The sequence below is a fragment of the Papio anubis genome, chromosome 17, assembly GCF_008728515.1.
Source record: "Papio anubis isolate 15944 chromosome 17, Panubis1.0, whole genome shotgun sequence".
NCBI lineage: Eukaryota > Metazoa > Chordata > Mammalia > Primates > Cercopithecidae > Papio > Papio anubis.
The window spans coordinates 65,225,023-65,248,897 of NC_044992.1; the positions used below are offsets into that span (position 1 = coordinate 65,225,023).

Genomic DNA, 23,875 nt, shown 5'->3' on the forward strand with positions numbered 1-23,875 from the left:
TTTGCTCTGCCCGAGGGCACCCTACCTTGTACCCCTGGATGTCTCCATTCTGGCTGTCCAGCGGAGGTGGCTCCCAAGTCACGTCCAGCTGTGTGGCCGTGGCGCCGTGGACGACCACGTTACGAGGTGCTTCTGTGGGCACTGGAAGGCGTGCAGGGTAGGCAGTGAGCACGCGAGTAAACCTGGGAGGGGAGGAGGGCTGGGCGGGATGGGGAGCCCAGATTCCGTCTCTTCCAGCTGAACTGGGTGGGGCTGGGAAAGGCATGCTGGGGCCAGACAGGGTGTTCGCTGCTCACCTGCCTCCCCGACAAAGACCTCCTGCGGGGTGCTGGAGGGCCCCTCGCCCACAGCGTTGTACACGCTCATCCGTATCTCGTACCGCCTGTGCTTGTTCAGGTCTATGGGGGAGAGCGGGGGAGGGGAAGCACACTGAGGTCACTGTCCCTGCTGGGAAGGTGCCCCCCAGGGAGGGTGGAGGCTGCCGGGGGAGGAATGAGGCACCCCTGCCATTCTAGTCCCCTCTGTGAAGGTGCAGGAAGAAGGAGGTGAGAGGCGGGGCCCCCAGGGGATGCTCCGTGCCAATCTGGACATAGGGCCATGCTGGTTGGCCTCCTGGCCTAGGGTGACCGTACATTTTATTTTTCAACTGGACACTTTTGAGACTGAAAAGCACTATGAATATTTACACTGGGACAACCAGTGTAAACCAAAGCTGTCCTGGGCATGCCTGGCCATAGCTTCTCCCGCTACCCGCAGCGTGTCCTCTTTCCCCACCGTGACAGATGCCCAGAGTCCCCATCCACCAACTCTTTGCACAGCGGGGCTTAGCTCCAGGGGGGAGGGGCACATTGGATGCGAATTCTGGAGTAAGAAACCTGATGTTTCTGCCAAGTTTGAGGTGCTTGGCTGAGAACGCCTGGCAGAACTTGGGAATGGGATGCAGCTGCAAGAAACGGACGCAGTCACTGTCTCCTGTGGCTGAAAGTTTCTCCCAACCTCTCCACTCTTCTCTCTGGGTTCCCTGCCCCTGCTCCCTTCGCCTGAGTGGAGTCTACCCTTCAACAGGGCTGTGAGAGGGGTGTCACCCTTGCCTAGCTGTTTATGCAGCCTGTGTTGGCCACTGGTTGACGGAAGGAGGAGGAAGGGAATTTAGCCTTAAACTAGTGCTATTTTCTCCTGAGCATGAAACCCTCTTGCCTGAGACCCTGGGTCTCAGGAAGAACCATGGCTGGGGCTTGAGAGAAAGATCAAGGGCTGGGGCGTGCAAGCAGAAGGAACATGCCTAGTGCATGGGAGGATGACGGACTAAAACTGCTGTCACCTCCCTCCAGGTGCGGGGCCATACTGTAAGACCCAGTTGGGCCAAGAAGTGCCTTCAATGGGACTAGATGGGGCAGCAGCCACGTGGACACCTGCCCACCTACCCAGCAGCGTCCAACAGCTCCTGCTGCGGCCCCGCTGTCACTGTCCCTCCACCCAGCAGAGCATGGGGTTACACACTTCCCTTTTCCAGCCCACACCGGACAGAGGGCAGGCTTGAGGGAGACTTTCCCTGGCATCGGCCTACTTTTCCACGTGTTTAGGGTTATCACTTGTGTTCAGGGCAGTCCCGTTCCTTAAGCCCCCTGGGGTGGGCACACTTCCTCAGCTGTGATCAGGTCTCTCGAGGCCCCACTCCCAGTCCCCGTGGGAGGCCTGGGCCCGCAATGAAGCCGCCATGCAAGGAGACTTACTGTCCAGCTCGTACTGGGTGAGGCTGGGCCGGCTCAGGTTCCGCATGGAGTACATGGCTATGGGGTGGGGGTGCCGGGGCGGGGCGCAGAGGGAGACAGCAGACAGAGGAGGTTAGTGCCCACACATCCCCACCCACAAAGAAACCCCGGCCAGGCGGGGCTGACGGTGTGAACAGACAGAAAGAGTGTTTCCAGATTTCCAGTGCTGAGTTACGGGCCAGGATAACACTGCAGTGGTGGCAGGGGAAGGTGGAGGCTCCCTGGACAGTCTGCCTCCACCCTCCACCCTGGTGTGCCCCGGCCCAAGGTGACGTGAGCCCCTTGTAGCCCAGCATCTCTAGGGACATCTCTGGGGGACCCTCTCACCCCCAACTGTCTTCCTTGTTTCAGGGCAGAGTTCCTGGAAACCAGCATGAAATACTGGAGTTGTTAATTTCCTCATATGAACCACAAACAATTTTACTACTAGGAAATATGACTGTATTATACACAGGCAATATAAAATCACAACCACAAGCATATATGGGCAAAAAAAAAAAAAGAAAAGAGAAAAGAAAAAATGTCCACCAAAAAGGCATGCTGTCAGATCAGCTACTTCAGTTTTTGTATTAATATTTCTTTGCTACATGCTCAATCATTTTGTTGTCTGCTAACTCACTAGAAGACAGGCACAAAAGGCTTGGGAGAACCAAGGGAGGAAATGTGAAAATGAAGAGGCTGAGCTGGGCACAGTGGCTCATGCCTGTAATCTCAGCACTTTGGGAAGCCATGGTGGGTGGATCACCTGAGGTCAGGAGTTCGAGACCAGCCTGGCCAACATGGTGAAACCTGGTCTCTAATAAAAATATAAAAATTAGCCAGGCATAGTGGTGCATGCCTGTAGTTCCAGCTACTTGGGAGGCTGGGGCAGGAGAATCGCTTGAACCTGGGAGGCAGAGGTTGCAGTGAGTTGAGATCATGCCACTGTACTCTAGCCTAGGCGACAGAGCAAGACTCTTGTCTCAAAAAAAAAAAAAAAAAAAAAAAAAAATGCCGGGCACAGTGACTCACGCCTGTAATCCCAGCACTTCGGAAGGTCAAGGCAGGTGGATCACCTGAGGTCAGGAGTTCGAGACCAGCCTGGCTAACATGGTGAAACCCTGTTTCTACTAAAACTACAAAAAATCAGCTGGGCATGATAGTGGGTGCCTTTAATCCTAGCTACTCAGGAGGCCTAAGGCAGGAGAATCGCTTGAACCCGGGAGGTGGAGGTTACAGTGAGCTGAGATTGTGCCATTGCACTCCAACTTAGGCAACAAGAGTGAAACTCTGTCTCAAAAGGAAAAAAAAAAAAAAAAAAGAAGAGGCTCTTAAACTGCCCCCTTCTCCTGCTAGTCTGTTGGGGTGAGTGTCCCACACCCACCTGAGTACCCAGTCCTCTGGGGTACCCCTGCCTGCTGCTCTCTTCTATGCATCAGTCATGGAGTCCCAGGTAGGTGGATAGAAGATATTTAGAGAAGGAGGCTCTTTATAAAAATCTCTAGTGGTCTGAGTCCAAATGTTAGGTGAACACAAGCACTTCAGACCCAAACAAGCCAAAGGTGTAGATGAACATCAGCTTTGAGCCACTGGGAAAAACCTCAGTTTTTTCTTTCATTATGTACCAAGGTGTTCTAATTATTGTTGCTATCTGCTGTGCTGTAAAATATTTTATTGGTTGCACCACTTTGCAGCATTTTGTCTAAAGCTCTTAACTGTCATAAATGCACCTAACTGTCTGCCAATGTGGAATACTAAATAATTATTATGTGAGTGACTGATTTACTTTGAAACACCAAAAACAGGCCAGGCACGGTGGCTCGCACCTATAATCCCAGCACTTTGGGAGGCCAAAGCGGGCAGGTCACTTAAGGTCAGGAGTTCAAGACCAGCCTGGCCAACACGGTGAAACCCTATCTCTACTAGAAAAAAAAAAAAAAAAAAAATTAGCTGAGCATGGTGGCGCACGCCTGTAGTCCCAGCTACTTGGGAGGCTGAGGCACAAGAATCACTTGAACCCAGGAAGTGGAGGTTGCAGTGAGCTGAGATTGCACCACTACATTCCAGCCTGGGCAACAGAGCAAGACACCGTCTAAAAAAAAACCCCAAAAACCAAAAAAAAAACCCCCAAAAAACCTGGCGTCCTGGAGCATCTGCGCCCACCATGTATCATCTCCCAGACTGGCCTCGGTCCACCCCGAGCCTAAGCCTTGGTTACCTCGTGCTCTCTTGCTGTGTGACTGCAGCAGCCTCCAGCTAGGTGCCTGTCTCTGGCTCCCCATCCTCCCACCATGGCTAAGCCATCATCCTCATGCCACCAAAGTGGCTCCTAACACAAAAGTCCAAACACATCTTTCCCTTGCTGTGATCTGGGCATCGGCCCTCCCTGACATTTCCACCTGAACTCCCTGCTTTCTTTCCTTCACTCCAGGGGGCAGGCTGGGTCCCCAGGACAGGCAGGGCAGTGAATTCCCCCAGGAAAAAAAGGGGGCCAGGACTACTGCTTTTGGGGTGTGACCAGGTGAGGCTTCTGGTCCCTCAAGGGCAGGGTGCTCCTTCTCATGCACCAGGCTGTCTCCGTCTCTTTGTCCTGGTTAACTTGGCATCATCCTTCTGTGTTAGCACCAGTGCTGGTGTCAGGTAAGCCTTGCCTGGCCCTGGCTTTAGGCCCTCTTAGAATGTTTCCTTCCCAGCTCGCCTGGCTCCTCCTCCAGCCTGCAACTCCAAGAGGGCGGGGACCTTGCCTGTCTGGATCATCGGTGTGCCCCACAGTGTCTCAGGGCCCATAGAAGGTGCTCAGTAAATATTCAGTAAATGAATGAATGGGATGGGAGGAAGGAGAGGCACAGACAGGGGAGGGAGGCAGGGTTTCAGGTTAGAGTGGTTCCACGAAGCTGAGAGCTCCAGATCGGGAAGGTGAGGGTGACCACCCTGTCCCACCCATTCCCCCGGCTCCCAAGTGTCACTCACAGGTAAGCTCGGCCCATGTGGCGCCTGGGTTGTTGATGCCTCGAAGCGTGAAGCCCCTCAGTCCTTCATAGAGCAGCTCCCGGTATCGGATCCGGAAGCCCAGGAGGATGCCATTGATCTTGTCCTCTGCTGGCGGCTGCAGGGAAGGGAATAGAGGATGAGGAGGGGACCTGGACCACCGCCCACCCCGCCCCACGCTCTCTCATCATGCCTCCTGCAGCCACAGAGCAGGGACTGTGTTTTATTTATTTTTTTATTTTTATTTTTTATTTTTTATTTTTTTTTTGAGACGGAGTCTCGCTCTGTCGCCCAGGCTGGAGTGCAGTGGCGCGATCTCAGCTCACTGCAAGCTCCGCCTCCCGGGTTCACACCATTCTCCTGCCTCAGCCTCCCGAGTAGCTGGGACTACAGGCGCCCGCCAACTCGCCCGGCTAGTTTTTTGTATTTTTTAGTAGAGACGGGGTTTCACTGTGTTAGCCAGGATGGTCTCGATCTCCTGACCTCGTGATCCGCCCGTCTCGGCCTCCCAAAGTGCTGGGATTATAGGCTTGAGCCACCGCGCCCGGCCGGGACTGTGTTTTAACCAGGAAAATAAATCAAGATAATATTGAGCATTTTAAATTTACAAAGCACTTCTGATGAGGCCATTTCACCCCTGCAGCATTCCCTGGAAGGAAGGAAGTAGGAATCCATAATCGCCTTTTACCAAAGCAGGAAACTGAGGCTCAGAGATGTAAAGGAACTTTCCCAAGATCACACAGCATCATTGGGGCCTGGAGCACACAGCTGTTTTCCTAGAGCCGCTCCTCCTTCAGTTCCTTTGTCTTCAAGGGCTGCCTTCACCCGATCACCAGCCTTCCCAGGCCTGCTGGTCCCTGCCTGGATAATACTTTCTGGTGTTTCCTGCAAGCTGAGCCCTCTCCTACTCTTAGTACAAGCAAGGGTGAGTGCACCCCTCACCCCTTCATCAAGTTCTCCTTTGCTTCCTCTCCTGTCTACAGCTTAGCTGGAGAACAGGCTTCGGGAGAAGGTGGAAACTACTTCTTAATGATACTGCTTATAAAGAACGGGCTGACCAGCCTGGCCAACATGGTGAAACCCCGTCTCTACTAAAAATATAAAAATTAGCTGGGGGTGGTGGCACATGCCTGTAGTCCTGCTTGGAAGGCTGAGGAAAAAGAATCGCGTGAAGCTGGGAGGCGGAGCTTGCAGTGAGGCGAGATCGGGCCACTGTACTCCAGCCTGGGTGACAGAGCAAGACTCTGTCTCAAAACAAAACAAAAACCCCCAAAAACCAAAAACCTGCTGAAACAACTCAGCCTTTGTTAGCTCCTTAATGGCTTCCCCAGCTGCCACGGGCACCTCCCTGCCCCCTCCGCCACGTTGCTCCAGCCTCGTCCTGGTCACAGATGCACTAAGTCATGTTCATCTAAGGGAGCGTCCTCTCCTTGAGGCTGTGTCTCAGGCTGTGGGGCGGGGGGTTGGGGGGGGGGGCCCTCCTGGCTTTGTCTTCAAGGGCTTTCCCTTTGTGGGGCGGCAGATGGCTGAAGGGGAGTGCCTGCCCCTTTGATCTGGAGAAGTGGTGACAGGAGTTCAGTGCTTTGAACTTTTAGTAGAGATGGGATTTTGCCAGGGGTCCCTCTCATGTGGGTGACCTGCTGAGCCAAGGCAGACTTCAGAGGGCACAGGAGGGCCCCGCGGGGCAGGACCCCTGAGCAGCCTGGTCGCTGAGGTTGGCCTGGTCTTCCCCAGGCCATGGCAGAGCAGGCAGTGCCAGTGAAGAGTGGGCATCTGGAAGGGGTATGGACGAAGGGGGGCATTTCCTCTCTTCTTGCACAGTGATGGTGATGGGCATAGGTCTCTATGAGGAATCCCTTCACTGACCAGTGGGGCTTCATGGGGACTCTGGGGGCCCTGACAGCACCAAGCACTTTCCAGTCCGAGGACTCAGCAGGCCTGAGGCTAATACACCTGGCCCTGCCACTCACGGGCTGTGTGACCTGGGGCCATTCGCGTCCCCTCCCTGAGTCTCAGTGGTCGTCTGCAGAAGGGGATGATAGCACCTGCCTGATGTGACTATGTGGAGAGTGTAATGAGGTGTGTTGTGTGAGTGTGCATGTGTGGGCACGCGGTATATAGACTGTTCTATCGCATGCACACGCCTGGATTTCTCATGGCTTCCCAGGTGCTCTGGGGGCAGAGAACCTGGGGGCTCCATGCAGCCCTGGTGGGGACTGCTGGCTTTCCAGTCCCAGAGCAGAGCTCGTCTGGGTCTTCATGGAGCTTCCTGCCTGCTGGGCCGTACCTGCCATCGGATTAGCACGGAGGTGGTGGTGTGGGGCGTCACTGAGAGGATGGTGGGTGCTTCATCGGGGGCTGTGGAGAGAAGCAGACAGGTGGGTTCTGGGGGCCACAGCTTCAAGCCCCCCAGGAACCCACTGGGGCCAGATTCTGCTAATACTGGACTAGGGGCAGGTCCAGCTTGCATCACCCTCCATGCCTGCTGGCCCAACTGCTGCAGAACAAGGGGTTGGTGTAAAGGGGAGGGAGGCAGGGGCTGTGAACCGACCCGGCCCAAACCCAAGGGTCCCAGAGCCCCCTCCACTCTGCCCCTCGGAGCCACAGGCCGCTTCTGCTGCTGCTGGGAACTCTCGTCCCACTCACTGGCCGCTTGTGGGACACGAGGAAGGAATGCGCCACAGGCCAGGCTGGGCCTGGGAGCCTGAGCCCTTGGCAAAGGTGTCTCTGGTCCAAGCCTCCCTGAGACCCTACCCCGGGAGCGGAAGGGCCCAGTGGATCCCACGCCCCTCTCATCTTTGGAGGTCACCTCCCCCCAGAAGAGAATGCCCCGTGCCCGGGAGGTAGCCAGTGGGCTGACAGAGAGACTGCTGGGGAAGGGGTACTGACCGGCCTGCAGGGTGGTCAGCGACTCCGACTCCTCGCTGAACTCGCTGTCGCCAATGTCATTGGTCGCCTTCACTCGGAACTTGTAGGACGTGAAGGGCTTCAGCCTGTAGGGGGAAATCAGGGCCAATAAGCCAAGGTGCTCCTTAAAGGCCTCGCCCCCAGGCCCTCAACAGGGAGTCTCTGTGATCCGCCCCTGCTCGGGAAAGGGGGTGGGGTGCTGGCCCACTACACAGAGGGCACACTGAAGCTCAGAAAGGAGCTTTGCTACAAAGAGGACAAACTGGGACCTGGCCCCAGGAGTCCCAAGCACCTAGACCAGGTCCTCCAGACCATGCCAGCTTGGGGTGCCTTTAGCCCCAGTTGTAAGCCATAGGTTCCCGGGAAGAAAATGCCTGCAGCTTCTCCACCTCGGAGAACCATGCAGCCACAAAAGCACCAATACCTCCACTCGGAACACACTCCTCTGCTGCCCCACAAACTGCCATCTCTTTTTTTTTTTTTTTTTTGTTTGAGATGGAGTCTTTTTTGTTGTTGTTGTTGTTGAGACAGTCTCACTCTGTTGCCCAGGCTGGAGTGCAGTGGTGCGATCTTGGCTCACTGCAACCTCCGCCTCCCGGGTTCGAGCGATTCTTGTGCCTCAGCCTCCCGAGCAGCTGGGATAACAGGCACGTGCCACCACACCCAGCTAAGTTTTCTATTTTGGTAGAGACAGGGTTTCACCATGTTGGCCAGGCTGGTTTCAAACTCCTGACCTCAAGTGATCCTCCCGCCTCAGCCTCCCAAAGTGCTGGAATTCCAGGCGTGAGCCACCGTGCCCAGCCTCTCTTTCAAATGTAGTAAATTAGGGAAGAGCTGAGGTTCTCAAGAGTTAAGCAGTACTTCATCTCTATAAGCCTTACTTCCTCTCGGAGTAAATGCCTCTCTTTTAGATTTATAGGGGGTGGGAGAGGTGGGGAAGAAAGTATTGCTCAAAACTCCCAGTCACATCAACTGGAATATAAAAAATACAACCCACTCAGAATTAAATTGAAGCTAGAATTTCGGAGTGACACTCCACTCCCCTATTAAAGCTGGAGAGGAAGATGCCACGCGGCTGGAAGAATCACTAATGAAGGATGACAGGCACTTCGCTAAAGGGGGACTTCTAGGCTTCAGAAATAGATAATTAAGAGGCAACCTAACAGGGTTCTGGAGAGAACAGAGTGAAGGAGAGCAGGATAGAGCTCATTCGGGAGGGTGAGAGTGGACGCGGAGGCCACCTGGGTGGTGCATGCCAGGAGGAGAGCTGGGGCAGGCTGGAGGTGTTTCCAGAAGGCCCCCTACCCAGTGGAGGAGCGCCGCTGGTCCTGGCGGGGAGAGGGGAGGCAGGGATGTTGGCATGGACCTGGGCCTCACCTGTCCACAATGAAGCTGGAGGCGTTGTGGCTCACGGAGGCCGAGTGCAGGGTCCACCTGCCGCTGGGCAGCTCGCGGGTCTGGATGGTGTAGTAGCGCACAGGGGAGAGCCCGTCGCTCCCCGGCTCCCAGGACAGCAGCACGCTGCGTGCTCTCACATCCTCCTGCTGCACCACGGGCCTGCTGGGGGGCTGCGGGCGGTCTGGAGGTGGCAGAGGGGGAGGAGCAGGTGAGTGGGCCAGGCCGTAGCGGAGGGGGCTGGACTTTCTCCAGGGAGGAAAGGAGGTGATCTGGGCTCAGGCCCGGCGTCCCTTTCCCAGCCCAATTCTGTGCACGCAGGATCCTTGAAAGTTCTCACACCTGGGTACAGCCAGCACCTCTCTCCGGGTCAGAGGCCCACCCTCAGACTCCCAGAGCCCTAGGATCTGGGAACTTACAGCTCCTCAGCGCAGCCCTAAGCAAGGACTGACGGTGAGGAGGGACAAACACCCACCCAGCTCCTTTGCTCCTGCCTGAAACGAGGCCGAGCCTGGCCCTGCGCTGTCCCCGATTGAGCAGGATGAGGCCGTTTCCCTACGAGGGACGAGGGACGCTGCTTCATTCCAGGCCCGAGCTTGGCTTCCTTCTCTCCCCAGCCTCACTGCCCCGCCCCTCCTGCAGGGCTTCTCAAACCTCAGCAGTACTGGAATTCGGAACAGATGCCTCTGTGGTGGGGGCTTCCTGTGCACTGCAGGATGCTCCGCAGTGTCCCTGGCCTCCACCTGCTTGATGCCAGTAGCACTCCCACACCGTGACAACCAAAATGTCTCCAGACATGTCCAATGTCCCCTGGGGCCAAAGTAGTCCCCAGTTGAGAAGCACTATACAAATGGATTTTCCTGAGTACATTTTCTTCTTCCTTCCCTCCCTTCCTTCCCTCCCTGCTTCCTTCCTTTCTTCCCTCCCTCTCTCTCTCTTTTCTTCCTTTCCTTTCCTCTTTCTCCCTCTCTCTTTTCTCCCTCCCTCCCTTCCTTCTCCCTCCCTCCCTTCTTCTCTCCTTTCTCCCTTCCTTCCTTCTTTCCGCCTCCCCTCCCCTCCCCTCCCCTTCCCTTCCCTCCCTTCCCTTCCCATCTTTCTCCTTTCCCTTCCCTTCCCCTTTTCCTCCCCCTTCCCCTTTCCCTCCTTCCTTTTTCTTTCTTTATTTAAAACACAGACAGGGTCTGTATCTGTTGCCCAGGCTGGAGTGCATTGGCACGATCATAGCTCACTGCAGCCTCAAACTCCTTGATCCAAGCAATCCTTCTACCTCGGCCTCTTGAATGGCTGGGACTACAGATGTACACCACCACACCTGGCTAATATTTCTTTTTTTTTGAGATGGAGTCTCACTCTGTAGCCCAGGCTGGAGTGCAGTGGTATGATCTTGGCTCACTGCAACCTCCGCCTCCCAGGTTCAAGTGATTCTCTTGCCTCAGCCTCCCAAGTAGCTGGGGTTACCGATGTGCGTCACCACGCCCAGCTAATTTTTGTATTTTTAGTAGGAACGAGGTTTCACCATGTTGGCCAGGCTGGTCTTGAACTCCCGACCTCAGGTGATCCACCTGCCTCAGCCTCCCAAAGTGCTGGGATTACAGGTGTGAGCCACCATGCCTGGCCTATGGTTAATATTTCTATGTTCTGTAGAGATGGGGGTCTCACTATGTGGTCCAGGTTGAGAGGATTTTCTAATGTCCCTTTCAGGCCAGTCAAGTCCAAGGCTTGCTTTTGGGGAGCCCAAGGTCAGGTACGGTGCCAGCTCAGGGCAGCAGTGCAGCGGCAGCTGGAGCTCCAGGCTGCAGCACTGATCCTGTGCCCATCTGTTGTGACAAGGCCAGGGCTGTGAGTGGGGAGGGGAGAGGGAAGATGGTCACTAACCCTCCCTTAACTAATTAATTAATTAAATTAGAGTCTTGTTCTGTCACCCAGGCTGGAATGCAGTGGTTCGATCTTGGCTCACGGCAATCTCCATCTCCCGGGTTCAAGTGATTCTCATGTCTCAGCTTCCTGAGTAGCTGGGATTACAGGTGTGCGCCACCACGCCTGGCTAATTTTTGTACTTTCAGTAGAGACGAGGTTTCGCCATGTCAGCCAGGCAGATCTCAAACTCCTGACCTCAAGTGATCCACCTGCCTCGGCCTCCCCAAGTGCTGGGATTACAGGCATGAGCCACTGAGCCTGGCCACACACTTTCCCTTTAGGAAACCAGACCAGAGCAGAGTCCTTGGGAGTGAACTTGCAGCCCATCTCTGGGAGTCTACTAGACCCCTCGCTGACTTTGACTTCAGAGATTGGGGCCCACCTTCCATTCTCACTCAGGGCACTGCGGCTCATACCAGCCATCTACTAGGAGCAGCTCAGAGCACTGGCTGACACCCCTCAGCTGCCCCCCAGGCCTCCCCTGGTCCCTGTGGGCAGTCACCTCTCTTCTCGGTGGTCACCACTAAGGCCTCGGCAGCATCTCCCCAGCCCTTGCGGGTCTGGGCCGTGATGCGGAACAGGTAGACAGACTCTGGCTTGAGACCCGTAGCTGTGTACTGCCGGGCGCTGGGTGCCAGCACCTCCACGGTGGCGGTGTTGGCCGTGGTGGTGTTGAGCCGGTGTGTGATCTGGTAAGCTGTGGGAAGGAAGCACATGGCTATTATGGTAAGCAAGGCAAGCTGCCCCTAGGGCCCCGGAAAGGGTTGTTCCGTCCAAAGCCACAGCTGTGTCTGCTATGGCCACCGTGCTGTGGTCACTTTGGCTGTGGTCTGTCTGCCTGAGGCCTCTGGGTCACTCTCCGGTCTTCAGCTGCCACCTGGGGAGGGTGGACTGTGGGTGGCATGGAGAGGCACTCTATACACAGTGTCTGTGACCCCCATAACAGCCCCAAGTGAAGAAACTGAGGCCCGGGGAGGTCAGATCACCTGCTGGTAAGTGACAGCTGGAATCCCAGCCCAGGTCTTTCTGGGCTAACGCATTTGCCCTTCCTGCCTCCACTCTGTCTTAGGGATGTGGCATTGCTCTAGGGCAGGTGGTGCGTGAGGTCGGGACTGAGACCCTGGAATAGGCACAGGTAGTCCAAGCCCCCATTTTAAAGGTGAGGGGACTCAGGCTGCAGAGGGGAGTAGACTTGCTCAAGTTCACGCAGCTGCCGACCGGAACCCTGCGTGTGTGTGTTGGGGGAGCCCTGGGTGTGTGTATTGGGGGAACTCTGAGCGTGAGATGAAGCTTCCCATCTGTAGCCTCTCTCCCCTGCGCCTTGGGACTCTTTTTCCGGCTGTGTTGAGCCGGCCAGTGTGCCCTCACTTGGCCATGCTAAGGAACAGCGTCCGAGGTTTACCAGATGGCCGGCAGGCTGGGAGCCTGGGGACATTTGGAGACACAAAGCCAACCCATGATTCTTAGGGGACTTGGACTCTGATCTTGCCCTCCAGAAGATAATCTGACACCCTGGAACTTCTAACAGGACTAACACTCAGATCCCATTCGAGAGGGGATGTGGAGGCTCCCTGGACCTACTCTTCCCTCTAGCCAGTAACAAAGTGGCCTCCTCTACAGCTCATGCCTCCTCCTCCTTCCTGCAGCCGGGGCACGGAAAGGGCAAAGGCTTACCAAGAATGATGCCATTGGGGGCAGCAGGGGGCTGCCAGATCAGCCGCACCGATGTGGTCCGCACCTCTGGGAACAGGATGCCCATGGGTGGTCCTGGGACTGGAGGGGCAAAGGAGAAGAGGCCAACCGATGAGGCTGCTGCTCAGCTGGGGATGAGCCCAGCTCGGGGAGAGCAGCCTGGCAGGGTGGAGGGGAAGGGGCCGCCCAGCTCAGTGAATTTCTGTGGAGTGCTGCCCTGTGCCTGACACTGTGTTAGGAGCCAGGGGCAAGAACATGGAACCAAGGGGGCTTTCTGCCCTCAAAATAGGCGTCATTTGGCAGGGACCTGAAGCTCCAGCCTCCTCTGCTCATTGTATACACGCCCCAGAACCGGGTTACCCTCAGAGCTGGGCGCGTGGGCCCTGGATGGATGTGTCTGTGCTTCAGAAGGTCCTGTTCTGACTTCCTTCCACCTATGGGGTGAAGTGTCCGTGGGGTAATGGGAAATGGACACCCCCAGCCTGCACCACTCCTCTCTCTAGACCTTGCTCTGGAATCCTGGGACCCTGGAATTCCCTGCCTGGAGAGCCTAAGCATGCTTCCAGGGGCAGCATGGACCTGGTCCCCACATCCACCCCCCTGAGGGTAGGCTATGCACCCCTGCCTCCAGGGAGGGCCAAGGGGTAGCTATTTTGCAGGTGTGGAGATGAAGATTGAATGGAGTGGGTCAAAGGAGAGGGTGAGGAGAGAACAGGGCAGGGGATCGGCGGGGGTAGCTGGGGAGGGGACACGCTTCCTGTGTTGCCGCATTCCAGCACAGAATGACAAGATGTCTTAGATTTCCAAACCTTTTTTTTTTTTTTTTTGAGACCCAGTCTCGCTCTGTCGCCCAGGCTGGAGCGCGGTGGCGTGATCTCGGCTCACTGCAACCTCTGCCTCCCAGGTTCAAGCGATTCTCCTGCCTCAGCCTCCCAGTAGCTGGGACTATAGGCGTGTGCCACCATAGCTGGCTAATTTTTGTATTTTTGGTAGAGACAGGGTTTTACCATGTTGGCCAGGCTGGTCTCAAACTCCTGACCTCAAGTGGTCTGCCTGCCTCGGCTGCCTAAAGTGCTAGGATTACAGGCGTGAGTCACCACGCCCAGCCTGAGATTTCTAAACTTGAACCTGGCCTTCCAGATCATTATAAGGGTATATCTGTCAAGGCAGGAGGATAGAACATATTTAATTTAACAGTTCATTAGCTTGATGAATAATGTTAGCATATGCAAACATATGGTATTTGGGCTTCCTTCTGCACTCTGGTCTGGCTCCTGCAAATGTCTGTGGGGGGCAGTAGGTGGGGGTGTGTGCGGGGAGATGGGAGGGGGCAAGGGATGCATCGGGTCAGCTTCTGATGGGGAGTTTTGCTACAGGGATGAATGCCTGCAGCCCGCTGGTGACATTCTTTTGCAAACAGGACCAGGAGGTTCATGTGTCCAGGAAAAATACTTTCATTTTCACAGACCTTTACTCAAAGTGAACCTGCTGTAGTTGAAAGACAAAGTAAAACTGGCTGGGCGCAGTGGCTCATACCTGTAATTCCAGCACGTTGAGAGGCTGAGGTGGGCGAATCGCCTGAGGTCAGGAGTTCGAGACCAGCCTGGCCAACATGGTGAAACCCCAGCTCTACTAAAAATACAATTAGCTGGGCATGGTGGCCAGCACCTGTAATCCCAGCAGCTCAGGAGGCTGAGGCAAGAGAATGGTTTGAACCTGGGAGGCGGAGGTTGTAGTGGGCCAAGATCGCACCACTGCACTCCAGCCTGGGTGACACAGTGATACTCTACCAAAAAAAAAAAAAAAAAAAAGTAAATTAAAACTGGGGCAAGTCCCTATTCCATACACTTGTTTTGCAGAGAGACCAAGAGACTAAATCAGATGTCAAACTGCCTCCGCATTGTCTTCAGGGATACACAGGCTGTAATTAGCACCCGCTGCAGTGGGGCTGGTGGCTCCGAGTCATCCATCCCTACAGGAGGCCTGAGGCCATGGCTCCCCGTGGGGCAGAGCCTGACCCCAGAAGGGCAAGGCCAGATGGGCAGGAGGAAGGGCGGCTCCTCCCAGCCTCCCCCAAGCTCTCTGGGATTTGGACTCACCATCGTCCAGCGTCCGCTCCAGGATGGGAGGGTGGCTGGGGCTGCCGTCCCCGATGCGTGTGAAGGCTAGCACCTGGACCTCATAGAGCACATATTTGCCCAAGCCGGTGAGCTGGGCACTGCGAGACGAGTTGCCTTCCACCAGCCAGAATCGGGGCTGGGCGTCCGAGTCCTTCTCTTTATATATCACCTGTCAGGGCCCAGCACAGGGTGAGGGCCTCGGGCCTGCGTCTCACCCATCCACACATTTCATAAGTCTCATCCCCAGGAAGGGGGTGGGTAGACTTGGGCTCTTTGGAGTGACTTGGTCCCCAGGGTCGGGGGTAACTGCAAAGCTAGTGTACCCAGAGGGCTGGGGACACAAAGATGGACTCAGTCATAGAGCAAGAAGGCTCCTGAGAGGGCATGCAGGTGGGAAGACAGCCCTAGACACGGGGCGTGACTTATGCAAGGTCACACAGCTAGCAGCTCTGTGTCACACATCTCCCAACTTCCAGACCAGGGCTGGACCATGTGACTAGGCACAGCTTTAAAAGGGATTCTAAAAGATAATGAAAATCAAAACTGGGTCCATCAGAGTCGAGTGAGGCTGGGGGCATCCAGTGTGGCCTCCCAGGAGAGGAGGAGCAGCCCGAGGACCTGGGTTCTCTCTGGGTGCCTCCCCACCCACAAGGGATGACTTGTGGTTGCCATGGTGACCATTGGCTAGGACTCCAGGCGGATCCCCTGTATCCACTCTAGGAGGCAGAGACCCAGAGGGCGATAAGAACATGGCTCCTTGGATGGAGAGGCTGGAGGGGCCAGTGTAGGGACCCCACTTCCTGGGATCCTGGGACTCACCTTATAGCCCAGCACAAGCCCATTGCGATCAGCTTCGGGGACCTCGCTCCAGCGCACCAGCATGCTGCTGGAGGTGGTGGCCAGTGCGGACACGTTGGTGGGGCCAGAAGAGGGGACTGTGGGTGAAAAGGAGTGGAGAGAAGGTACTCAGGACCCAATGTTGACTGTGCAAGGGACATGGACCAGGACAGGGGGCCAAGGGAGGGGCCAGTTCAATGTTGCCTCTCTATGGAAGAAACGTGGCATACATGGTCCCCAAACTGCAAACGATCCCACCAAGACGGCCTTTGGTTTTGGAATGCTGCAGACGCTGTTTCCGGTTTCCAATGAGCCTCCCCACAGGATTCTCTGCTCAGGTTAGGATTAGATGAGCTTGCATTTCCTGCTAGCACAGCAGAGAGGGTGGGCAGAGGGACCAGGGTGGCCCAGGAGAGCTGTCTGTCATTTAAAGGGTGCCAGGAAAAAGCCACAGAGCAGTGAACCACGTGTGGATGGATGAGGCTTGCCTGAATGCTGGGCTCACATTCTGTGGGTCACCCCTGGGCAGGCCCCCAGGAGCTTCCGGTAGTGATTCTGGAACGTTCTGAGAGCTAACCCTTTCCCCGATCCCTCCACTGTGGTCTTTCAGGCACCACTGGGTTTCAGGGTTAAAGCTGAGGGCAGGGGAGTGGGCAGTTTGAATGGTGGAGCCTACTTAGCTGTCCTCCAGAGGCAGGGACACCCCCGTCCCCCTTGGGAATATGGGAATAGCAGGCACAGTTGCAGGGAAGTGGCAGGTGCTGGGAGATGTGGCAACATCATTGTGACGTTGAGCATAAGCAGAGGAAATGAGCTCAGCCTGTGTTTGAACAACAGCTTCAGCCTGGCACGCCCTTGGATGGCCCTGAGGGCACAGAGAGCAAGGAGGGGAGAGGCAGCAGGGTGGCTGGGTGTGAGGGGTCGGTACCTGACTCCCGGGTCCTGCCCAGCACCGTCTGACTCCAGGGCCCGCTCCCGATGGCATTGAAGGCCTGGACCTGGACGCGGTACTCCGTCCACTCCTCCAAGTCCTCAATGGTGTACTCCCGCTCCACGCGGTCCTGCACCACGTGGCTCAGCGTCTTGCCGTGCCCATCTGACCGGCTGTACTTGATCTTGTAGCCCACGGACTCAGGGTTCCCATTGTATTCCATCTCCGGGAGAGGCTGCAGTGGGGCAGGGGGAGCAAAGATGCTATGAGCCAGGCCCCCCACTGTGCAGGGAAGAACTGCCCTGGAACCCTCTCCTCCAGGAAGCCTCAGGGCTATCCATCCCACTGTCACCCAGTCAGTGTCCACATGAGGCTCTCTCACCCGAGTGTGGCTTAGGTTGTGTGACTGTGTTTCTGATGGGCTCTTATCTTCCTGCAGGGAGGATAGAGAAGCGGCATCCTTTACTGTGCATGTGACAAATCTATTACCCTGCCAAGGGAGCCAGGAGCCACAAAGGCCGTCTGTCCGACACGCTGATAGCACCGCCACCTTTCGCTCTGCTGTCTCTGCTGCTTACCTCTGTCACTCAGGCGCCAGCACACACTTAATTGCCTATCACACCTGGTCTCAGCTCATGCCTGCCTTTGGAGGAGTGAGCATGGGCAGAGAGCAGGATGAATGGGGTACCTGCTGGTCAGGAAGTCCTTCTGTCCAGCAAACTTCAGTCTCTCCTGCTGCATTTTCAGCCTCCTTTTTTTTCTTTTTCTTTTTCCTTTTCTTTTTTGTTTTTTAAGACAGGGTCTGGCTCTGTCTCTCAGGCTGGAGTGCCATGGTGCCATCTCAGTTCACTGCAACCTCTACCTCCTGGGCTCAAGCGATCCTCTTGCCTCAGCCTCCTGAGTAGCTGGGACTATAGGCGTGTGTCACCATGCCTGCTAAGTTTTGTAGAGACAAGGTTTTGCCATGTTGCCAAGGTTGGTCTCAAACTCCTGAACTCAAGCCATTTGCTCGCCTCGGCCTCCCAAAGTGCTGGGATTACAAGCCACTACACCCAACCAGCCTCCTCCTTCTTGTTTGAGTCTCACAGAAAATAAAAGTCAGGTTTCTTTGTTGGGCCTTAGGACTACGCTGATGGGGCTGTGGTCACCAGCTAAAGGTTGTGTGGATGACCATGGGCAGTGCTGGTGAGAGTGGAGGCGTGCACACAGGGAGGGGAGCCCAGGGCCCGGCCTCCACTCCTCGGAAGGTCACAGAGCTGGGGTGGGGGCATCTCCAGCCCTCACCTCCCCCAATTCTGCTTCCCCAGGGGCTCTGGAGGGCCCTTGGTCCACAAGCTCACCCCAGGCTGACCCACTTTACCCCACTCCTCACCTTCGGCCCCAACCTCCCCTGCTCACTACACGCTTCCTCCCTCCTGCAGACACTTAGTGAAGCCAACCAAAGACCATTAAGATAGGAATCGATGGGCTTGAGAGCCGGAGATGGGGCTTACGTGCACATTCCTTTACCTGCTGAGGAAAGGTAATGGACCACGCACCATTAAGCACGGGCCTGAGAGGTGTCTAGGGCCCTGTGCCACGCGGCAACTGCCTTTCTATTCCCCCATGCAGTCCCTGCCCTCAGCGTCAGACTCTAACCTTTTAGTAGCTGCAAACCTTAAAGTGAGACTCAGGAAGGAAGCAGGGAGCCAGCCTGGGGTGGGGATGCCTGGGAGCAAAGGGGCAGGAGGTGGGCATGGTCACACTGTGCACGGGGCACTGAGCTGGGCTGAGACAGCTCTGCAGCTCTGCTCAGGTGCCAGCCACTCTGGGAAGGGAACTGCAATTAATAACTAATATTTAGTGAGGACTGACGGTGCCAAGTGCTTTCATGGCTGTTAGCATCAAGCTGTCCGCACACGGGAACGGCAGTAATGACTTCACAGTGTGGTGTGTTTGCAAGTTGTGTTTTGCACAACGAGTAAGATCTTACATGGAAACAAAGGGTTTGTGTGGTCAGACGGGCCTGGGGAAGCGGGGTCAAGAGGGCTCCTGCTATGCTAGTGTTCCCGGATTCTCTACGGAGCTGTGGTATGCAGTGCTGTTCCCCACATTTATTTGTCTAAGAATTCTTGTTTGCTCCAAGCGCCTCCTGGGATTGCTGCTCTGTGGGACGCGTGCTGGGAAACGATGTTCCAGAGGGCCTGGCGGGGAGAAATGGCCTCTCCTGTTCTCCAGAGGATGAGACGGCAGTGTGCCCAATGTTTAGGGCTGTGGACTTGCGGGTACAGATTCCCTGGGTTGGGACCTCAGCCCTGCTGTTCATGAAAGCACGTGGGAGGATGTGGGAGGCCTTGGGCAAGTTATCTGACCTCTCTTCTGCCCCAGTTTCCTCATCTGCAAAATGGGGACCAGGATCACTGCTGTCACAGGCTTGTTGTCAGAACAGCGCCTGGTAGGAGAGGAAGCCTCGGCATGTTACTATCACTACCTCGTGCAGGATGGCCCAGGGTCATGACCCTCAACACATAGCCCTGATCTGGGGCACACTCTCTGAATGCCACAGTGGCACCTGAATCCCAGACTCGCCGCTTGGAGCTGTGTGGCTTTGGGCAAGTTCTTAACCTCTCTGAGCCTCAGTTTTCTTAGCTGTAAATTGAGATGATCATGTGTCCTTTGTAAGATTACTGGGAGAATCCAATGGGATGAAAATTTTAAAATGCTTGCCATTTGGCGATGCTCAGTAAACAGTATCTTTTAGCTCCTTCCTCTCATTGGCGGGGGGTGTTTGTTCATTTGGCTAAGATGTTGATTGTCAGGCATCTCACCAGGTAAGTAAAGAAAAGAGAAAGAGAAGAGAAAGGAGCCATAGGAATTCCAGTGCTCACCTTCTGGGAGGCAATGACTGGAAGCTCATGGAGAGGTCCCACCCCTGCCCCCCAGGGAGCCTTACCATCCAGCGCAGCCACAGGCTGGTCTCACTGGCCGTGCGCAGAGACACGTTGGCTGGGGCCATGTCAGGGGGTGCCTGCAGGGTCTGGATCTTTCTAGAAGGCTGACTGGGGGGGCTGGTGCCCACGATGTTCACCTGGCGCATGCGGAAGCTGGGGCGGTGAGAGATGAGAAAGATGGTAAGGGCAGGACCCCAGCTCTCAACCCTGTCCTGGTCTGGGCCTAGCCCCTCCCCTCCCCCCTCCCCTCCCTCTCCCTCCCCTCCTCCCCTGCACTCCCTCCCCCTCCTCCCCCCTCCCTCCTCCCCCTCCTCCCCCCCTCCTCCCCTCCTCCCCCCTCCTCCCCGTCCTGGGGCTGCTGCCTTCCCCAGGCTGGTCTTGTTACCTATAGTAGGTGAAGGGGTTGAGGTCGGGCACCTCCATGGGCCCGGGCATCCGGGCTGGGTTAGGCTGGTGGATCAGCAACCACTCCTCTCCCTCCCCGACCACGCCTACCTGGAAAAGGGCGAGACCTTAGGCCTGTCTAGCCTACAGGGTTCACACAGGGTGCTCTAAGCCCCGGTACAAGCCCTGCCAGGGAAGAACTTGGTTCAGATCCTGGGGCTCATCTGGAGGGCACCAAATGGGGCTACCATCTTTCCAGGCCCCTAAACACGACTGCAAGTGTGACTCAGCCCTCCTGCCTTAGAATCTCTCAGGATGCTTGTGATCAACATATTCCCGGGCCCGTCAGAATCCTTGGAGCACTGCCCAGGAATCTGTGCTTTTAACAAGCAGCCCAGGTGATTCTCCTAAACATCCTGGGGCACTTCCAGAGACCCAGGCTGCCCCTCAAACCAGCTAAATCAGAATCAGAGTGTCTGTGGGTGGGACGCAGGTGTGGGCACTTCTGAACGCTCCCCTGATGATTCCAGGGTACAGCCAAGGCAGATATTTTTATCTTCCAGCACCTGCGTATTTTTCTAGGCACCCCCAGACCCAGGAGGGGACTGTAATGTGTGTGTGTTTCCATGTACACAGGTGAGGGGCAGGGGGAGCTGGAGACAATATTGGGACGTGTCAGCATTTGGGGTATAATTGGCCATTGAGAGTTGCATGTGAAAATTCACAGAGGCTGAAACACACATAAGATTTTTGCACTCAAGAGCACGGGGTGCCCTGGCAGGGGCTGCTGCCCAGGCCCCAGGCCTGCCCTACCTGGGCTTCCACCAGCCAGCGGGAGATGGAGGTTTTCCCATCGTAGCCGGGCCTGAACTGCAAGGTCACGGAGCGGGGGCCAATGTTGGAAATGCCCAGGTTGGTGGGGGGCCCTGGGAGTTCTGGAAAAGGAGAACAGGGTGGGGAAGGAGATCCGGCGAGAATAGCCCTCCATGTCGAACGCGACTTTTGGGCATGGAGAGGGCTGTGTGTCACGCTTTTCCTGGAAATGTCCGAGGAGAAGTACAGCCACGGCCTCACTCCACCCACAGTCTTCGTTACCGCGTCTTACGGAGAACCATGTTCGTGCCAGGAGGCTGGGACAGAATTAGGGGCCAAGGGAGATCTCCCAGGGCTGAGAGGGGGCTCAGGGCCAGGAAACAGGGGCTGGGATGCCTCCTTCTTCCTGGCAGTTCTGGATGTGAGTGAGGGGCTCATAAGGAAGCTGAAAGCTGCATTCAAACCAAGCCGGGCTGAGAAAGAAACCAAACAGGACCAATCCTCCCTCCGTCCGCACAGATCTCCTGCACCCTCCTACGCCTAATGACAGTTCAGGAAGGTGACAGGATGGATGGGGACGGGGGAAGCTTATTTTCTGGCCAGGAACCCTGGGGCTCTTGGAGCTCAGGAAGACAGAAAAAGCACAGATTCTGGAGTCAGAATGAGTCTAAATCTAACTCCACTATTTACAGGCTGTGTGTCTTTGCACAAGTTATCCACCTCTCTGTGCCCCCATGTCCTCCTTGGTAATGAAGATGGTAATAACAACACCTCCCTCAGGGTTGTTGTGAGGATTAAATGAGTCAATGTGTGCAAAGCTTCTAACACCATGCCCCGTGAGCGCTACATACGTATTTGCCAGCATAGCTGTGTTTATCACTGGGGGTTGACTGAGGCTCAGGCAGCCCAGTCATCTACATAGCAGGTGGAGGGATCCTGGCAGGTCATACAAGCACTGCCTGACTGATCTGGATGGGACCACATGGTTATCCAGTCCAACTTCCCATATATACAGATGGGGAAACTGAGGCACAGAGGGGACCCGGAACTTGCTCAAGGTTGTAGGGCTTGGCAGAAGCACAGCTGGGAGTGGACCTGGGCTTGCTCTCTGTGCCAGGCCTAGGAGTATTCCCACCGTGCTCTGCCACCTCCCAACCAACACTTCCACACGACGGAATCCAAAGTGGACTCTGGGCGGCAGCGGGAATTTTTCCCCCGAATCACAGATGCCATTGCCTGGTGTGGAATCTTGTGAGAAATGGGTGAAGGGAGGGGCTGGTGGGGAAATGAGACAAGGTAAGGAGCCTCTGCTTTTCTCAGAGCTGTGGGAAGACACAGCAGGGGGCCAGGGGAGCCCCTGTTCAGAGACCTGGGATCCCGGGGATTCAGCCTGTTCTGAGAGGACCCAGACCCACACAGAACAAGGGAAGGGGAGAGCCCGTGGGAAGAACGCTGGTATTCCTGAAAGACAAGAGGACTCTTTTTTTTTTTTTGGAGACATGATCTGGCCCTGTCACCCAGGCTGGAGTGTGGTGGTGTGATCTCGGCTCACTGCAACCTCCACCTCCTGGGTTCAAGTGATTCTCCATCCTCAGCCTCCCAATTAACTGGGATTACAAGCATGCACCACCACACCTGGCTAATTTTTGTATTTTTAGTAGAGAGAGGGTTTTACCATGTTGGCCAGGCTGGTCTCGAACTCCTGACCTCAAGTGATCCACCTGCCTCGGTCTCTCAAGGTGCTGGGATTACAGGCGTGAGCCACCACGCCGAGCCAATAAGGGGCCTCTGGAATGGGATGCTGCTCAGGAGAATTCCAAGAGTCCTGCACTGAGAGTGGGCACTTACCTGGGGGCACCCCAGAAGAGATGGTGGAGGCGGACACTTGGCCCTGGCCCTTCGAGGTCATGGCGGCCACCTCAATGGTGTAGGTGGTGAGCGCGGTGAGGCCCGTGACACGGTACTCCAGGGTCACGTTGGGCAGGTAGTGGGTCACACGGGTGTTGGTTCGGTTGTACTCCTCCCAGGAGATCCGGTACCCTGGGGAGAGCCCCCGTGTTGGCATGAGCTTGGCTGTGATCACGAGTTGGCCTGACCCACTTCTCCCTTCTCCACTAGGCTGGCAATTAGATCCACATTGGGAGCAATGGGGCCAAGGGAGGTGGGAGCTGCTGGCATCATGCCCTGGGTCTCAGGTGTAGCCTCAGTGGGATGCCAGCACTTCAGGGAATTGCAGGGGACATAATGAGTCATCATGGCAGCCACTGAGATCTGTGGCTGAAGGTGTGGGGCTGGGGACTCTGGGATTTGTAATCAAGTGGAGGTGCTGAGAGCCTCTTGTGAATGGTTTCTAAGAAAGCGTGGGTTGGCTTCAAGGGTTTGGGTGAAAAGTAGCTTGAAGGCAGGGGATGGACCAGCTCTGACCTTTCCAGCCCTGTCCTACCCTCTGGTTCAGAAACACTGCGGTGCCTACCTGTGAGGATGCCGTTTTTCTCTCCCGGCTCTTGCCAGCTGACCTTCAGCGACGTGTCCAGAATCTCACTGAAGCTCAGGTGTCCCACGGGCCCAGGCACTGCACCCCAAAAGGACCCCCACCCCCCAAGGCCAGTTAGAGCTAGAGAGAGACCATCATCTGTGAGACAGCCTGCGGTAATCTGGGGGTACGTCAGCCTGCGAGATAAGCCTGGGCTGCCCTTCTGCCTGGGGCACCCAGCCTGGCCTTGGGTGGGGCAGAGAGAGCAGGGCTGGGGGGTGCCTACCATCCTCATGGGTGCGCACCAGCTGCGGGGTGCTGCGTGGCCCATCCCCGGGGGTGGTGAAACACAGCACCGAGGTGAAGTACTCGGTGAACTTCTTCAGGCCAGACACGAAGCCCACGTGGATGCTGTCTTGAAAGTTAGGCCGGGCAGTCACCATGGTAACCTCCTCTTCCTGCTCTGGCTCCCAGGCGATCAGCTGCAGAGAGGCCAGCAAGTCACACAGGGCAGCAGGAAGGTTCCAGAGGAGGCCAAGCCCTCTCCCACAGGCTGGGCCAATCAATAGATGGTGTCCAGGGACTGGAGTCCCTGTGGTGTCTCCTCCAAGGGAAGGGACAGGCAGTGCAGGGAAACCACGGGGCACTGGGATTCACTTTAGGGCACTTCTCCACTTCTTGAGCCACTGACTTTACGCAAAGCACCGTGCTGGGTACTTCCCAGGGGCCGCCTCTCA

The 23,875-nt window shown here is 56.0% G+C and overlaps 1 protein-coding gene across 3 annotated transcripts in view; it reads right to left on the minus strand.

Annotated features, from left to right (window-relative positions):
- The window catches only part of SDK2 (sidekick cell adhesion molecule 2), a 312,881-nt gene that overhangs the window by 44,661 nt on the left and 244,345 nt on the right, over positions 1-23,875 (minus strand). For 2 of the 3 annotated variants that reach the window (XM_031657173.1, XM_031657175.1), the window contains 18 exons: positions 23,425-23,620; positions 23,139-23,237; positions 22,514-22,705; positions 20,666-20,787; positions 19,854-19,963; positions 19,471-19,621; positions 16,536-16,773; positions 15,590-15,705; positions 14,750-14,939; positions 12,633-12,731; positions 11,461-11,655; positions 9,024-9,225; positions 7,629-7,732; positions 7,027-7,097; positions 4,722-4,857; positions 1,734-1,790; positions 297-398; positions 26-141 (listed from right to left, as the gene is read on the minus strand). In XM_031657173.1, the coding sequence (XP_031513033.1) occupies positions 26-141; positions 297-398; positions 1,734-1,790; positions 4,722-4,857; positions 7,027-7,097; positions 7,629-7,732; positions 9,024-9,225; positions 11,461-11,655; positions 12,633-12,731; positions 14,750-14,939; positions 15,590-15,705; positions 16,536-16,773; positions 19,471-19,621; positions 19,854-19,963; positions 20,666-20,787; positions 22,514-22,705; positions 23,139-23,237; positions 23,425-23,620 (2,496 nt within the window). The remainder of the gene's footprint in view (positions 1-25; positions 142-296; positions 399-1,733; positions 1,791-4,721; positions 4,858-7,026; positions 7,098-7,628; positions 7,733-9,023; positions 9,226-11,460; positions 11,656-12,632; positions 12,732-14,749; positions 14,940-15,589; positions 15,706-16,535; positions 16,774-19,470; positions 19,622-19,853; positions 19,964-20,665; positions 20,788-22,513; positions 22,706-23,138; positions 23,238-23,424; positions 23,621-23,875) is intronic. The other variant, XM_031657174.1, reaches the window with a different exon arrangement.